We start from the raw sequence: 18,706 nt of genomic DNA on the forward strand, positions 1-18,706 counted from the left end.
GGTTTCTGAAGGCATGTAAATGTCTACATTTAGATGTGCATTGGAGTATTTCCTGCAGATTTTCATAACCAACAAGCACTGAAAATCTACCTTTAAATTGATCTTTAAGTGTTTTTTTCCTAATGGTTAGTCTGTGAGTTCATTAGGATCATCATGAATGTGGGCTATCACTGAATCATAGAATATTCCGAGTTGGAAGGGACTCATCAGAATTATCGAGTCCAACTCCTGGCCCTGTGCAGGAGACCCCAAGAATCACACCATGTGCCTGAGAGCATTGTCCAAACGCCTCTTGAACTCAGACAGGCTTGGTGCTGTGTTTTCACTTTATATTTTTTGGATAAGTAAGTTTGATGACTATGAAGATTTTGAGAACTGACAGGTTTGACAGTTTACTATAGGAGTGTAGACTGTTCCCACCTATAATATGAGAATAATTGTACCTTCACTAGGAGCTATCAAATAAACACAGGACACATTGTGAGAAAGTTATTTTGTGTCATGATGTAGCCATATTTCAAGCTTGACTTAAGACACGGAAAAGAAAATTTCCAGTTGCTGCATAAAGAATATACGTTTTTTTCTGTAACTTGCTCTCCCTATTTCCACAACTCATCAAAGAAGAAAGAAAGAACACAACATAAAAAAGTGTAAACTAGGTAGGGGAGAAGTCCTCAAATCAGAATTTGATAGTATGTAAATACCTGAAATCACACAGCAAAGTGCTGCTCAGTACATCCTGGTAGTTTCTCAGTACCTCAGAATTAGGGCAGATTTTGTATATTTGTTTCAGACTTGATTCTTGCATACTAAATTAAATGAATCATCTCAACTTATGCAGAATTTCCTTGAAATCAAGAGGACTAATTACACAAAAATCACTCACGATTGGAGGAGTTGCAGTAAGGCCACATGCACTTAAGCCAATTGAAAAAGCTCTTTCCAGAATGCACATTGCATATGTATGAATAAGCTAATTGCTGACAGGAAGGCACTACTGGTGTTTATTAAATGCGATGTCTCAGAAGCAACATTTGGCTCAAGGAATTCCTTCATCTGAGGAGCTTGGAAAGGATATCAGTGAAAAACAATTAAACATATTTCTTATAATCCTTCATAAGCATTTGCTATGAGCAATCATCAGGGGTGAGATAATGTAAAAGGCAGTTAGGTCAGTGCTTGACTGTCATAGATTCCATCACAACTGTATTGCAGTTTGAAAAGATTTCTACATCACAAACTTTTACACTTGTCATTTTTTTCCTGCCACGGTGGACCAGTAAGATATGACTGCTGAGGATCTTTATGTTGACGAAGCAGACAGTGCAGATATTATGAGATTGGTACATGCCATTTAGCAGTCTAGTTTCCCTATGCTTTTTAGATTTACAGAAATACTTTAATTTTTTGTACTAAGAGGCAAAAAAACATTTCTTATCCAAAATATTCAACTATGGTTAGTCCACTTTAATTATTGTATATAAAAGTGTTTTATTCTTTTCTTCAAATCAGACTGGCAGAGATCATTTAGAGCATTCAACTAGAATGGTCTCAATAAAAACTAATCAAAAGCTCCTGTGAGTTTGAGCATGGGATCTGGTAAACTCAGTAACAAATAAAACATAATTCTAAACATTCATGTTCACAAAAAAAAAATAATTACAAAATCTGAACAATAAGTTAATAAAGTAAAATAGTTATCTACTCTTCAGATATAAAATCCCAGCAACTTAATTTATATATCACTATAGCAGATATGATAAAATTATGAATAATGCTATCCACTGTCATAAGTGGTACTTCAAGATTTCCAAGAGAAAACTTATATTTTAATTTTCTGTTCATAAATAGCCAAAAGTAAGAGGCAAAGCCAGCCTAATAGTAATCCAAGGTTCTGTAGGAGAAACATCAACCAGGGTCGCCGCGTCTGAATATGAGTCATTTCAGGAAGCTAAAAAAAGAATAAGACACCAGAATGAGAGCCAGATACATTCATCTGTGGGAAAAAAAAGTTATGGGAAAACAAGGCAAACTTCATTTAAAAAAACAAAAACTTTTCAAAATGCTGAGCTTCTGAATGTAGTTATTAACGTGTAGCATTTTCTGTACATTGTAACAAAGTTGATCTTTACAGTGAAATATTTAAATTAACCAAATATATGGGCATTAACCAAATACCCATTTTGGTTCTTTTACTAGCACTGACAAGAATTATAAATGAGATTCTGAAATTTGTTAGCTTCTCAATAGTTTGTAGCAATTTCATATAGCTGTCTGCAAGGAAATGCTTATTTAGTAAAATTAGTGATTCCCTTTTGTGGGAATAAATTAGTTGGAGTATTTTTTGTTTGAGTTCTAAATATAGGGTCAATCGTGCTCTTTCTGAAATAACTGGCAACAATCCTATTTACTTGGGCTTTAGTAAATGCACAAGAGGAAAAGAGGATTTTTTAAATATGCTTGAAAAAAATGTGTTTAATATTTTTCTCTGTGAGTTTTAAACCATATAATCATACTTCACTCTAAAAACCTTCCAGTCTACATGGTCTCTTTTATCAAAGTTTTAAACTAAATGTATGTCTAAACAGAGCCTGTGAAAATGATGCCTCAGGCTCAAATTCTCTTAATATTTTTGCTTTATGTCTTATAGACACCAGGGGAAACACTGATGACTGCTAATACTTTCACATCAACTCAGGAAATAAATATAAAGCAATGGTCTGGTGCTGACCTCTGGGTTTGGTTGGGATTTTTTGTCAGCTCCACTCGCAGCCTGCACTTGAACAAAGCTACCGAGTTCCTCTGCTCTTTCGAACCTCTTCACAGTAGCTGTAACAGCAGCAGCCACTGGGAGACAGTGGAGTGGTGCTGACCAAGGAGGCTAACAGGAGTGTTTGCTATGCTTATCATTCCCTCTGTTCAGAGAGGGGGGGTCTCTGGGGCTGCTTCTTTTGCACTCTTCTTTCTCTGGAAGTTGTCATGGGCCCGAAAGAAAACTGTGATGGAAAATCAGCCTCCCCTTTAAAGTTTTGTTTGAAAATAACAGGCAAACCCGAACGTCCTCGATCTTCATTACAACTAGGCAGTGGTTTAAATTATGGTACAGAAACTCATGTAGTTATACTTGATCTGTATTTAAAGATAATTGGAAACTTTTAATCCAAAGCAAGGGCAAACACTTCAAAGTTCTGGATGTAAATCAAAATCTGAACTGACATTTTGTAAATGCCCAGAGCACATGGTTTTTGTTGTGTATTTAAGCAAAAACTGTTAATTAGACCTAAGCCTGAATTCAGAGTTCCAGTCTAGACATTCGGTCTTTCTTATTTATCCTTATAATCAGTCTATTTTGTCCTCTTCTCCAGTGCCTGAGTGAACAAGTTCTCCAGACTGGAAACTTTTCCTCCTCCCACTGCAAAATTTAGTCTTTTCTCTTATTGCTGTCAGTGACAATTTCTGAGTTATACACAGTAAGTTTCTAAGAGAGTTTTTTAAAAAGAATTCTCATCAGGTAGTGCCCTTCCCATGTCTAGTGCTGGTGTCTGCTCCCTCCATCTAACCTATGTGCGTATTATCAACACACAGACCATTTCTATAACCATACTTAGTGTGACATCCCTGCTTACCTGTAAAAATAAAAGCTGATTGCTGTCACAATATCAGCTATGGTTCCCCAATTCTCTCTGAATGACAAAGTGTGCGGTACAGCAGAGTGAATCTCATTTAGGAAGCATAAGCCTATTCAAACAGCAGATGCAAACCACTTCAAAAATTGAGGGAATGTAGCACCACATCAAGGGACTACTCTATTCTCACTCCAGCTCATGTTATCATGACCACACAAAAGATAAGAAGAAATAGGAAGCAGCATGCTGAAAGGAGGCATGATGGGCCATGTACTGGCTAAAGAGTTCTACCAAGCTGGGGCATATATGGCATGACTGTTGCACTGCAACAGCCAAGTAAATCACTTTAAACACTTCTCCTTTTTTTTCAAAATCAAAAATATTTGTAAGGTTCGTCAGAGCAAACATCAGTTTTGCATAATTTCTTGGTGAAAAATGATGAAGGATATAAATGATTTTATCTTTTGACTTTTTTCAATTTCTAAAATGATTAGTCTACCCTGCTTGCTAAAGGAGCTAGAATGCCATTTGTCAAAACGAAAAACCTTTAATCAACCACAGAAATAGTTTTGTGCTAACTTGACTGCAGCAACTGTTTCACAGTGTTGTTCTGTCAATAAACCTCCACTCATACCCCTCAATGTTCCTCAATGCAGAAACCAGTGAGGTTGTTCAGTTTTACTGAACTGCTGCTCTGACAAGCACATGAATATGTGAAAGCCCATGAAACAAGTACCGAAAATTACAGTCAAGCTTTGTATTCTATTAAGTGTTTGTACACCATTGGCAGGAACACTGATGATTGCTGTTTGTAGATGAAAATGCAGCAGAGAATAGAAGCTACTTCTGAGCAGAAAGTTAAAAAATACATAAAGAATGGCTCATTTTTTTGACATGTACTATACAAACATACAAAACTTTTCAGATCTATAGATTCCCTTAGTGCTACATGAATAATTTTTTAAAATAAAATAATCCCTGGGATATTTGACACTTCCGACATAGATGAGCAAACCAAAGAGAATATACAGAGAAAGAGATACAGAGATACAGAGAATATATAGAGCCTATTAATAAAAGGTATTGAGAGAAATAAGATCCTCCCTTCTCTCTCCCTTCTTTCTCCACATCAAGACCAAGATCACAGTGACAAGCTGAGAACAAGGGAAAACATGTCCCTGTCTCTGCCTGGAACTGTATTATCTCTTGGGATTTACAGCTGGCACAGTGCTTTGAAGACTCAGGGAAAAACATGGTATTGTTCTAGAAGCTTGTGGATCCCTGATGAATGCTGATCCTACATTGATTGCAAAATATGTCTATATCATTCTTAGCCTATTAGTAAAACCATGCCTACTCAGCAGGTAGGCAGCCTCATTTCCAAATTTTGCAGTCTCATACCAAGCTGCAGCTTGGTACACAGTGTTCTTGTCTGTTATTTACCACCTCAGTCAAGACTGTTGACACATCCACAATCCTGAGGCAGTTCCCTCTTAAGCTCTTAGGAGTACTCTATGTTCACTTTAGCTACAATAGCAAAAATAGGATAAATACTACCAAGGTCTGAGGTCAATTATTATAAGCAGGATTTTAAATAGGTTTTAATACTGGAATCAGGTTTAAAGTATTATGCTTGAACCTGGTAACTAATGTCTCAGGCATAAGGTGGGGGGTAGTAGTGAACACAGCTGAGAGACAGCTAGGCTTGGGGAAAACACAGTAATAATTTATGAAGTGACATTTTTTTTCTCCGTCTTCATCTAATCACTCAAAATATTCCATCTCTGTTCAGGAGCTTGTAGGCAAGTTTACAACAACACATGAGAGTGAAAGACCATGTGACAAAGCTGGGAAGGCAATCAAGTTCTGCGTTGCTACAAGTGTAACAGTTTGCCATCTCTTCAATAAATGATGGGGCCCGAGGCCTCTGCATGAGCTAGGATACTTCTGCATCTTTGTACAGTCCTTAGACCTTTCTCCTACTGCATATCTTCACACTTTATTTTTCTATAGTCAGATCATTGCTATTGAACTGGGACTATGAAAAACATTGGGCAAATACAAAAAAGTTGAGGCAATGTGATGGCTTATGAATCACTTAGGAGCTCAGCCAAACCTAAGACAGAAAGGAAGAGTGCAGGATAAGCATCTTTGCATTTTAGTTCAGAAACAGCAAATTTGTATTGCAACAATGGATGAAAAATATATAAAGAGAAGGGCGCAAAAAAGTAACCAGCTTCTTCAGGATTTTAAAAAACCCTGCAGGTTCAAATGTTTAAGTTTTACTAAGCAACTAAAAATATATTGTTTACCTTTCCCCCTTTAAAAGTCCTTTATGCCTTTCTCATATATTAGCTTCCTAATGGCCTTTATTTCACCTTTTCATTACTAATGACACCTAGCATGAGAAGGACATAAAACAAAACCAGATTATCGTTCTAAGTACTGTACATGCACAGGGTAGATGACATGCTCTTCCCAACAAGCCTATGAACTCTTTTTCTCTCCAAGTTCATCCACCTGCATTTGTCTGACACTCATCTATGATGTGTGGCTAAGCTGAAAGGAAAATATACCCATAGACTGAAGTTCTCACCATTTCTGCTAAAGATAAATACAAGAACATTCCAGCTGTAACAGTAAAAATCCAGTTTTGAATGGATGGGTCAGTTGATAGAGAAAGGCCAATATAAAGTCCTAAGAATGCTGTCAGTGCACTTATAAAATTCATCAGAATTGCAATCTTCGTGGGGAGCCCTGTACTTAGCAGCACAGCAAAATCTCCTGCATAGAGAAAAAGACAGAAAATTTATTATTTAGCTGATAAATGTATGTGGAAGACTCTTGGTAATAAAACATGAAGGAAAATAATTCAGACATGCACAAAGATAGTAAATGGTGTAGGGCTGCCTTTAGCTTTCTGTAGAATTAGTTATAAACTCATCTCATATGAAAAAATTCCCAAAACCTCAAAACAACAAAAAAGTAATATTTACTTTATTTGTTTAGCTGTTCCTAAAGATAGCATACAGTATACAGGAGCAGCTTTCTGTTAGTTCTCGATGTTCCATGACATTTCCAACTTGGATACAAGCAAAAGTGAAGTCACATGTTTTCCCAGAGTTTCTAAATCTTTCTCCACTGGGAACTTGCCAGTTCCAAACATGTGGGTATATTTGCAGGATGATGTTTGAGTGTTTTACAGGTGCTGCAAGTCAGAGTAACCTATGCCAGTCTGATTCTAGTTTGAGATTTTATAACAGGCCCACAGAAGAAGATTTTAAAAATTCTACTCTGTGACTGTAAAAATGCCACTGACACTAGGGCATTACTGCCCCAGAATTAAGAAGGTCTGTCTTTGGAGGTAACTGTTGAGTATTTAAATTTTCTCTGCTATGCAAACAAGAGTCACCAGTTTTACAGCAATCCCCCATCCCATCTCTTTGTTTGGGGAAGTTTTCTACATAGTTCATGAATTCTTCAATCATTTAAGGATGGAAATGAGAATCTGCAGTTCCCATCTCAAACTTTCCAGTTTATGCGTGTTCATCAACACAATGTGAGGAACAGCTTCAGCTATGCTGAAAGTTTTACCACAAGAAGTTAATTGAGGACAATATTCAATAGAACAATCTTCCTGTCCTGTCCACTGGTAAAATAGGTCATATACTTTCTTTTAGTACCTTATTATTCTTGATTAGTAGCAGGAAGGAGGGTAACATGGGGAATATTGAAACTGCTGCATATTGAAAGTCTTGGATAGCCCATTGTGTAAGGCATGTCCATTATGCACACATGGCTCTTGCTCTCAGCTTATAATTTTTTGTCTCTGTACACATAAGAATAACAGGTCACCCTTGGCCTGATGTCCTTTACATTTGGAGAAAGTGAGATGGGATGGCATTCAATAATGAGTGCAGAAGCCTTCCCTGGGTTTTGGGAAGGGGAAAGAAAGTAGGAGTCTTGCATATTAATGTTATAGTTCATGATGTTATAAGCAAGAATTCCCACAAATATCATACTCTTTGGGAAACCTGGAAATACAAAGCCAATCAGGAAAAATACATATATATATATTTCTTACCCATTTCATGAGGAATTTCATGGCATAAAATAGCAACAGTCGTTGTCACACCTGTTTCTGTTGAGGATGAGAATGCTGCTCCTATCACTAGGCCATCAGCAAAATTGTGAAGACTGTCACCCACCAGGACCATTATTGCTAACAAGCTGATTTTCTTACCTCAGAAAAGATAAAAAAAGAAACAAACAAATAAAAAGCCCAGAAGTTTTAACACAAACAGATATTGCAATTTTTGTTATTTACAAATGATTTGGTTTTTTTGTGACTTTGCATTTAACATTATGATAAGTCATAATAGTCGGAGGAAAATTGTGTTTAACTTCTTTTCCCTTGTTACTGCATTTCCTTCAATACATTTAAAACTAAAAAAAGTGGCTTGCAGTACAATTCAGAGATGCAAATACCAGGAAGTAATTTCCTTATTCTTACTAGGTTAACTATTAGACAAAATGTTAGGTTTGAGTCTAGTCTCAGGATACATCCAAAGGGTTTCTATTAATCATTCTTTATTTATCAAAATTCACACAAGTTTTCCTAGATGTTATTCCTAGATGTTATTTTTCTGGAACTCACAGGATTGCACAGCTATACTGAAGATGAATATTTGGTCTCAGGCAGCTGATTGTTTTAATCCTGTAGAGCTTGCTAACACTGAATAATATTTTCAGGGTCTATTTTTTATGAGACTGTATTTCAGTGAAAGATAGAGATGAAAGACAACAAGCCTTAGAGTATCACTACTAGTACAGGGTTACAGCATGCTTATTTCCAAAGTTTGTTCCAATCAATTAATGGCTATTATGCTCATAATACTCCTATCTGGAGCACCACTGATGGGTGCAGGTGGGTGACTGTTTGTCTTTCCCATTCTGTTCTGTGACCTCATTTTAGCATGGAACAATATACTGGCTGTTCATGATAAGACATCTGACATGAGTGGAAAGGTGCTACTAGGGATGCAAGCACTGAAATCAAGCTAGAGAATTAGGGACAGTCTCTCTGTCCAGCCTGTAGCACAGACAGCTGGGTGGCATGCTGAATGGATTCACAGGGAGAGAGTTTCTCTCTTCAAGTAGCAACAAGGCTCCATATAGGTTCAATGTCTAAACTTAGCAACACATAATGGGCTCCCCTATCCTGTACTTTGTTTTATTCATTCTATCCACAAGCTCACAAGCAGGACTGCCTAATGTTTCTCAGGAAACTCATCCAGCTTCCCTCTACACAGAATGGACAGAACATTTTGAAAAGGGCTGGTTTCATGCCTGAAGAAGCAGGGTCGTGATTTGGGCCCTAAATATGTATTTTCCTGACTTTTGATGACCCCCATAGTCATAATATGACAGACTAAGGACCTAAAGTGGAGCTGCACAAAACTGCCTGAATATAGTTATTACCAGGTTTCACTTCAGTAATGTTTCTGAGAGATGACTATTTTATAGTGACAGGGGAGATGTTTTTCTTACAGAAACTGGCTAGAAATGAACTCTTCAGACTATTATAAAAAAAACACACAGCACATAAAAGCTTAACAACCGTATTCAGAAAATCCTCCCTAGTTGCCTGGGAGCTCTGTGGGTTCAGAGGAATTGGCAGGCTTGCTAGATTTTCCTGCCAGCTTACAGAGCCGGACGTGGATGTCCCCAGCTTGTTCAGTTCTTTCTAAACACTATGGGCAGTTTATAATCAATAGCGCAGAGCATGAATTACATAGAAATAATAGATTATTGCACTACATTAAGTTTGTGATTTGTAATAAGCACTAGTAAGGACAAAATTGTGGCCTGCCCTGAGATCTTATTAGTGTGTTTTGTTCAAGTATCTTATTGTTGAAGAAGATATACCATGATTACTGGAACTCACTCCAGCATGTTGTGTGTAATGTAACATAGGGATCAGGTTAACATTATGGCGCAATTGCAAATGTAAGCTTCGTGAACTTACTTGACAGAAAGTTAAGAAGATGCATGTATAAACAAATCTGAATGTTTATCTTAATTTACTTTCAGCCTATTTTAAAGCAGCTTTGTTACTGGCAATTATCTCACTGCATTATATTCCAACAGAAACTATTAACTATAAACTTATTATCTTAACTATTTCTACAAAGCCTCTTCTTCTTAAAAAATCTTATACTTATTTTTTATTTTTTTTTTCACTTAAATAGAGGACCAGAACTCATAGCAAATTCTGTTTCATAATTTTCATAAAAACCCCAAAACTAATGGGTGCAGGACTTCAATCATAGATTACACTTTTAAAGTTTTGAAAAAGAGTTTAAAGCAAACATTTATCCATAAATAGATCTTTTTCCAATGTTTCAATGCTCATACTGAAAAACTATTTCTAGTAAATATAAAGTCTCTCTGAGTATACCAAATATAAAATGCTACTGTTTGGTCTTTTCAGATATTGACAGAATAATTGTGGATAAAAGAGGAGGGGGCCTGTGAGACATCTTTCGCTTCAGAAAGCTTCTTGCTTCCTGAGTCATTCACTGGCTATCTAAGGTGACTGACTCCTTTTTCAGTCCTACTTGACATACATTTACAGTGAAGCCTCCCAGTGGACAAAATGCCAGGCTTCTGCCTTAAAGCTGCAGATTCCATTCAGTTTTGGGGAAAAAGCACCTAAAAGTTTAGCTCAGTACCAAGGTACTCAGGTATGTTTATGCACGGAGCCATTTAAAAGAACTCGAACAATACAAACTTTTCACAGAATCACAGAATACGCTGAGTTGGGAGGGACCCACAAGGATCTTTGTGTCCCACTCCTGGCCCTGCACAGGACCATTCCCAAGAGACACACCATGTGCCTGAGAGCATTGTCCAAATGCTACTTGAACTCTGTCAGGCTTGGTGCTGTGATCACCTCTATGGGGAGCCTGTTCCAGTGCCCAGCCACCCTCTGGGTGAAGAACCTTTTTCTAATATCCGACTTAAACCTCCCCTTACACAACTTCAGGCCATTCAGGTCTTATTACTTCTCACCAAAGAGAAGAGATCAATGTCTGCTGAAATTATGTATTCACAAAAAAACCCAAACCCAAACAAACAAAAACCAACCCAAATAAAACAAACCCCAAAACCCCAAATAGCCCCTCCTTTCCTACTAAGATTTCATTTACTGATTTCTAATTTGGAGGTAAGACTGAGGTATCAGGATAAAATGATACCAAACAAAGAAGATTATTGAGAAACTATCACAAAATTAGTTACTTAGAACAAATAACATTGGGATGACTAGAAATTAGTGTGTGCTTAGCACATAATGATGATTGAACTGAGTGGAAATATCTAGAGATGAACTACGAAGTCACACTCAAACTGGCACTGGATTGTGTACTACTGGAGACTCGAGACTGAAGAAATGAAAATCCAGATTTCTAATGCCTCAGAAATGGAAATTAAGTCCACAAGAACAGAGGAGAACATTAAAAACCTAGAAGATAATGACATCATTAAATAAATCACACTAATGATCTGAGATCTGAGATCACAAAATTAAGGGGAGTTGATTATAGTAAATAAACTGATTTCAATTAAAATATTATTCCCTCAGGTGAATGACTGCAATTCTACTGAATTTACCAAGGTCACAAGGTACAGTCAAAGGCAGAATTTGATTTATACTCTATTTTCCTATTTTTTTTTATTAAGCAGTAACAAACACAGAAGACAGGAATTATCTGAAATTGTCTGAAGAAAACAGATTATACTAAAACTGAGAGCCATCAGGATCCTGTAATTTCATACCTGTAATAAATCATTACTGGTTCAAAGAGGCTATTGCTTTACTGCGTAAGAGAAGAAGGAAGCAGAATTATATTAGTATAGCGAGCCAACAAAACAAGCATTCCACCACCTTCAGAAATAAAAGCCTGAGCTAAGTTTATAATTACAAAAATCTGTTTTGCATTAATTTTTGAATGTTTCCCTTTAAGAATAGGCTTTAGAAAAATAGATTGCAACAGTTAGACAACAAACACTAAAGCAAGGACAGTATAAGACTAACGAACTTCACAATTACAGGGCTGGCAGCTGAGAAGGTCTTTGAGTAGAGATTAAATTATGTAGCCAGGCGCCATCAGATGTGGCGACGTAGCACACAGCAAGCACAGAGCTAAGCCAGCTTCAGACTTTCAATTCCATCTTAGGTCTGAAGGATTTTCCTGTTACTTGTCTAGTCTTTTTATTGATACTAACTTTTTTTGCTGATCGCCTTGCTCTCCGGAGGAACTTCAACAGATTCAGAATCTTCTGGGCTTCTCTAGTTAAAAGTAAAGATAATGGATCAGTGTTAATGGGCTCTTCCAATTGCTGCTATAAATACTGGAAAATGTCAACTAAGTTCAAGCTATTTGAATAAAAGATAGTCAATTGTTATTTGCACAGATATCATTAGAATAATTTATTGACCACTGGCAGTGTTATTGGTAGTGCAGAAACACATGAGAAAGAAATCTCCCTTGACCAGAAAAGGTGACAGTCTAATTCAGGTAGGAAGATATTCAAGCACTGTTGTTGCCCAAGAAAACCATATTTCTGCTTGAATACCTAAAAATCTGAGCCAAATGTAAGACTAAAAAGGAGATAATAATTCAAATTACACATTTTGATTTTGTCATGACTAGAACTGCAGTTTCCTGATGGAGAAGGTGTCCATAGGATTTCCAAGGAAGAATAGGTAGAATCTCTTTGGCATTCACGTTCCTCACAGTTACTCTGTGAAAACACAAGACTAAGAAAGATGATCATAGATAGGTTTCACCCCCTTTCAAAATATAGGGGGTTTCCTTCAGTGTGGTGCAGCCTCCAGCGCCCTGACTCTTGGCTTTTATCTGGGGCTTTGTCTTAGCACTAGACATCACTGAGTGGGCATAGCAGCACATGAGTAGACTTCACTACAAGGAGCAAAATTTACCCTTATTTCAAGTGAAGAAAGAGGCAGTATCTTCATCCTTATCCTAGAGAGTTAATTTGATGCATCTGCCCCAACATTTAATTAACAGATATTGCAACTGTGGGGAGAGAAGGGAGAACATGAGCAATCTTTCACTCTCCCTACCTCCCTGGGGCTTTGTTTTCTGACTAGAGAAATTATTAGAAATTCATGTGAGGGAGAGATAAGTCAAAAAACTTGTTTACTTGAAACTAGAAAAACTGAATTTATCATTGCTACTTTTTTTTCCCAAAAAAAGTGGGAAAACCTATTATGGTAGCCAGTGAAGAGTCAACAACAGCACAAGAGTTCGGTGTTGGGACAGCAGCTACCACTCCAAAAACTGTAGCAGGGATGTATGTTGAGTAGAAAATAGAATATATTAATTGTCTGGCATTATCCTGCTTGTGATGTGGGATATGTCCTGTAGAAGTGTGAGGAAAGAAGGAGAAAGAATGTTTTTCAAATTCTGCATTTTAAAGGAAAAATAAATGTCTTTAATTCCTGTGATTGCAGCCAGTCATACGAATTCCAGTAATTGTTCCACTTCTCCTATAATATTTATTCACATGCCACTTCTTTGAACTCTGAGTCAAAACTGCAAGACTAATCACTGACCTGAAGGATTTATAAGTTTTTCTTAGTCAACCAGTGTTTGTCTTAGTATTACTCACATGATTCTGAAAAATTGGCTGCTCTTGTACAAACCAGTTAAGCCAGGATAATTCATGTGATCTATATAGAACTTTGGGGGGATCTTGCAGCTGAGTGGAATGACATGATCATTCATTATCATAAACAGGAAGCTATGACGTGGCTCACAAATTAGTAAACGTTTCACTTGTCTGTTTGCTCTGTTTTCAATTGAGAGTTTCCCAATTGTGTTTTAAAGATTAGCAGTGACTCATGAGGCTCTTGCCCATCACAACTAAATTAGTAAAATGGAGTTCACATTATGGATCTCTGGAGAAACTGATTTAAATAACCTATGTACATAGGTACTGCATATAACTTGTTGGGAAAAAAAAAAGAAAAAACAGGTTAAGAGTTATGAGTCAATGTAGTTTGCAAGGATTTATCTGTCTGGATACTATTTATAGGCCAATATAAAACCATGTAACTTTTTATAAGTAAGCACCATTCCCATATATCCAGCTTGCTTATGCTACCCTTAAAATCTGTGGAAAAATGCTCAAGAACAGTCCAAAGTTTAATCTGCTCATTAATTATGCACTGAATTCTCACTGTAGAAAATCATGAAGTTTTTCCCCTGGAGAATCTGCCTTTACATATAATCAATTTTTTAAAAGAAGGAAAGAGGAAAATCTTCAAGAATTTTATTAACAAAATGTAGTGCAGGAGGTGAATTGTTATATCAATCCGAGACACACTGAAGAAAAGTTATTGTAAAATATCTGTACTTGAAATCTCTGTACAAACTTCAAAATCTAGAGATTCCTAATAATCATGTCATGTAAGAACACCAAATCAATATAAACTGAAAAATATTACTGATTTATTACATTAATTTGGTTCATTTTTTTGAGGAATAGAGAAAGAAGAACATAAAATCAGGGAAGTATGTCATATTGGTAACCTACCAACTGTATGGTTGAAGTAGATTTGCCTCTGCCTGAATGTTCATTTAATTCAGATTCCACTGGAAGATCATGGGAATGTCCCCAGTGCCCATTAACTAAAGAAAGGCCCTGCTGAATGAAGATGCTTTGCAATTAGTTCTGAAACCCATGAACACAGGTGTAGTATTTCTCAGCCTTTTGTGAAAATTTAACATTTTTAAGAATTAATTTTTTCAAAATGAAATCTATTTTAAAAGATTGTTGGCTGGCATCACTTGTTTCCTAATGCCTATTTTCTTAAAAAACCCTGAAAAGTGAATCAGATAAACCAGTGACAACCATATGGGTGTGATACGACTTAATTTTTTTTAAAAATCAAATTAAAATTTGAAGCCAAGATGGATATAAAAACTAGCTCTGAGAATTAATCTAGTTCTCAGTAGAAAAAGTTAAAAAAATTGTGGGATAGTGATAAACCCCTTCTCCCAAATAAGTAACAAAAAGGACTTCTTTTTACCAAAAAAATAAAACATCACCGGCATCAAAATATTCTCATTCTATTAATCTCACACAATATTCTTATGGCTGACTCAAAGATAGTGGGAATAGGGACTCATTGCTGCATATCTAAATCAGGCCATTCTTTGCACACCCTGCAAAACAGAACAAGCAAAGGTTTAGCCTTCTTAAGCGACATTAAGATTGTGTCTCATGCTGAGAAACCTAATGAGCCATCACATTTTGTGTTACATTATATCCTTGTGCATAATCATATTTTTAGGCTCCATCCACACTGAAATAAAGTAATAGAATTACTATAAACATGTCAGTGAGCAAGGAGATAATATTAATATAAGAGGTTGGGCCCTACTGACTGCAATGTACATATTAGATTTTCAAATCATTGAGATCAAAGACAATTTGGAAATTTTAAGATTTTCAAGATCATTCTTGAAAATATCTTATGCTTACATCTGTGTCTTTCTCCTTGTCAAACAGGGCCTACAGTAAACAACTGCCATTGCTATTTCACATGGATACATACTTTTCACCTGCTCCTATGTGAGTCATAAATGCATGCTTATGGAACATATTTGATCAACTGTTCCCTTCTTGAGTTATAAATATATTGAACACATTCATGTAGCATTGCACAATCCACAGAGCAAAGCAAAATAGAAATTGAAGGTCAATCTGGTAGGAGCACTTAGGAAAGCAATTATCAATGCTTCATTTAACTCACACAAATTATAATTATTTTCCACAATCATTTTAACACTTTGTGTACTGTAAAATCTCAAAAGAGATTTTTAAAGGATAAACTGTAGAAAGCTTTACCTGTTCACGCGGTGTTACCAAAAGAAAGAAACACTTTTCTATCAGAAAAAAACCATGAATTCCTCCAATTATTCCCAAAAGTTTCCAAATATATTCTTTTCCCTCATAGAAATGTTCTATGTCTTGTGCTTCATGTTTATGTAAACCAAGAGTCTGAAATAAAAGAGACAGAGTTAAAAAAAATGAAATGGCAATGTTTTAATTTTTGCTAGAGCAAGCCACAACGTGTTAATTCAACTTATTCTCAAAATTCTCTTCTCTCAGTTCTTTCAAATTTAAATTGTGTTTTGAGCTAATCCTCTGAATAATAGATAATGAAATTAATTATTAGTAGACTCTGCTATACTTAATCTCTCAGTGGTGGAAATAACATTATGTTTTATGAAATTGCCCTTTATGTATGTGTGTGTGTATATATATATATATCTCATTTGGAGTACATTGCCTATAAAGTCTATAAAAAATTACTTGCATCATCTTAACATGTAAGCTTCATATTGAAAACAGACAAGGAGCTACTGGAGAGGGTCCAGCAGAGGGCCACGAAGATGATAAGGGATCAGGAGCATCTCTCTTATGAGGTGAGACTGGGGGAGCTGGGCCTCTGTAATCTAGAGAAGGATCTAGATCTCTTAGATCTAGATCTAAGAGAGGATCTCCTCAATACATACAAATATCTCAAAGGCTGGTGCCAAGACACAGTGCCAGATTCTTTTCAGTGGTGCCCAGCAACAGGACAAGGAGTAATGGCCATAAACTAAAACACAAGTTCCACATCAACACAAGTAAGAATTCCTTTACACTGAGGTGGCAGAGCACTGGAACAGGCTGCCTGGGGAGGTCGTGGAGTCTCCCTCTCTGGAGACATTCAAAACCCACTTGGATGTGATCCTGTGTCATCTGCTCTAGGTGACCCTGCCTTGGCAGGAGGCTGGACTAGGTGGTCTACAGAGGTCCCTTCCAACCCTAACTATTTTGTGATTCTATGAAAACAATACATAATTTATTAATGCATAACTAATGCATAAATCCATTTCTACTGGTGGGTGTACTTCCATTTTTTCCCCAGTGGCACAGCACGGCAGCCCTCCCTTTGCTCTGAAAGTGAGGTCTTTAAAGGCTCTGGATGCATCACTTAAAACTGATGAAAGAGAATACTTTCACACTCCAGAGGTGTTTCTGAAATAAATGCATTTGTCTGACGTTCACTGAGAACTGCCTTCCTTAAATCATTCTCCCAAGTTTTGCTTCCAGAGATGATGCATTGAGTACAAAGAATATTTTGACCAGAATCTCAAGTGAAGCTGTGAAGCTCTCTTTCTACAACCACTACAATTCTACTCATAACGTCTGTGTCATATCAGAGGAGACTTAGTCAAAAGTAAATGAATACACGATGGAAAATTTGGTTCTGTTTTGCATGCTATCCTGTTCTTAAAATTTATTTTATGAATTTAGGACAACATCATAGCACCAATTTTATTACACTTATAGGCTGACAGCTCTTGGTTCTCTGGAAAAACATGTGGAGGGGACTGTGGATGCCTCATACAACCCTTGAAAAATTTCTCTTGAGACGTGTTACAGAATATGCCTCATGAAAGAAATTAATACACATCTAGAAACTTGCCTTGCACAAGACTTGTGGGGATTCTGAAAAGTTTGTTTTGAAAATAGGAGCCTTATTTTCTTTGAATTCATCATTCATAGATTTCAGCTTCTTACTACTTGTAACGTCTCTCTGAACTACAGAGTGCAAATGTAACTGGAGTGCTGGGTAGATTCAATGGGAAGTTTATTTATAAACAGATGAGCATTATCCAGGTTTAAATAAAACTTTTCTGTGTGTACATGCACACACGCATATGTGCCAACATTTTAAAAGCACTGAAGTGTCTATTATTTACCTGAGGAATAAGATGTAGCAATGCATCTCCAGAAAGGGTTCCAACAGCCAAACCGACAAACAGCTGTAAAACGAGTGTATAGATTTCTTGACAGGAGTTAAATAAAATGAGAGTTGTACCAAACATAGATCCAATAGTAATAAGTAAAACAGCAACAGTGCTGTAACCATATTCTGTAGGGGAAAACAAATGAAACAAAACAAGGGCGCCTTTAATCATCCAGTATTTGTATTTGTGTTTGAGTATTTGTTTTGTATTTGTAATTGGTTTTGAGGGTGTGTTTTGACACTTCTATGCACAAGCACACAGGAGAAGTGATTCATTGTTCCACTGTCTGATTTCAGCTGGGATTGAGTTAATTTTCCTAGAAGCTGGTAGAGTGCAGTGTTGTAGATTCAGTATGAGAATAATGTTGATAACACATTCATGTTTTGGTTGTTGCTAAGTAGTGCTTACCTCAAGTCAAGGACTTTTCAGTGTCTCATGCTCTGCCAGTGAGGAGGGGCAGAAGCTGGGGGGAGCACAGCCAGCTGACCTGAACTGGCCAAAGGGCTATTCCATACCACAGAATGTCATGCCGAGTATATAAACTGGGAGACTTGTCTGGGAGGGGATGATTGCTGCTCACATATGGGCTGGGCATCAATCAGCAGGTGGTGAACAATTGTGTTGTGCGTCACTTGTTTCTCTTGGGTTTTATTGCTCTCTATTTTTTTTGTAAACAAACCAAGGTGTAAAACCTCAGATGGATGTAGGGATCTAATTTAGGTTCTAAGCAAAAACATTTTGGTCCAAATTACATTTACAAATCTGCTGTGGACATGCATCCCTTTAGTTACCACATCAGGACCACCAACTTATTTTTCTGAGGTTACTAGGATTTTTTTGAAGGTTACTCATAATTCTTCAGTTACACACCACTCACATTTCCAACCTTTTGCACAACATAAATCCTGATTAATCTGTATGAAATCTTACGATGGAGGTAAAAGAGTGAAGAGAAACACACATAAAGGAACTAATGCCAAAATATTCAAAACTGTCACTTAATGTTTCACACTTTAAAAGCACTGCAAGTGCTCAGCACCTCATAAAATCAGACAGTAAATTTCACAGACTGCAAATCCAAATACAGGGTATAGTAGATATTTATGGAAGGTCAGGCCTTGGTGACTTAGTCAAAACAGCACAGTCTGTCGGTAAAATAGAACTGAGAATAAAATTAATGAG

The 18,706-nt window shown here is 36.7% G+C and overlaps 1 protein-coding gene across 7 annotated transcripts in view; it reads right to left on the reverse strand.

The window, feature by feature from the left end:
- Positions 1 to 484: 484 nt before the first annotated feature.
- SLC39A12 (solute carrier family 39 member 12) overlaps positions 485 to 18,706 on the reverse strand; it is a 33,899-nt gene continuing 15,677 nt past the window's right edge. For 5 of the 7 annotated variants that reach the window (XM_027720569.2, XM_027720568.2, XM_027720574.2 and 2 more), the window contains 7 exons: positions 17,477 to 17,649; positions 15,570 to 15,722; positions 14,253 to 14,363; positions 11,916 to 11,979; positions 7,711 to 7,869; positions 6,223 to 6,410; positions 485 to 1,951 (listed from right to left, as the gene is read on the reverse strand). In XM_027720569.2, the coding sequence (XP_027576370.2) occupies positions 1,823 to 1,951; positions 6,223 to 6,410; positions 7,711 to 7,869; positions 11,916 to 11,979; positions 14,253 to 14,363; positions 15,570 to 15,722; positions 17,477 to 17,649 (977 nt within the window). In that variant the 3' untranslated portion in view covers positions 485 to 1,822. The remainder of the gene's footprint in view (positions 1,952 to 6,222; positions 6,411 to 7,710; positions 7,870 to 11,915; positions 11,980 to 14,252; positions 14,364 to 15,569; positions 15,723 to 17,476; positions 17,650 to 18,706) is intronic. The other 2 variants (XM_039388504.1, XM_027720570.2) reach the window with 2 other exon arrangements.

This window comes from Pipra filicauda, unplaced genomic scaffold (genome assembly GCF_003945595.2).
Source record: "Pipra filicauda isolate LSUMZ 115617 unplaced genomic scaffold, ASM394559v2 scaffold65_size3143899_pilon, whole genome shotgun sequence".
NCBI lineage: Eukaryota > Metazoa > Chordata > Aves > Passeriformes > Pipridae > Pipra > Pipra filicauda.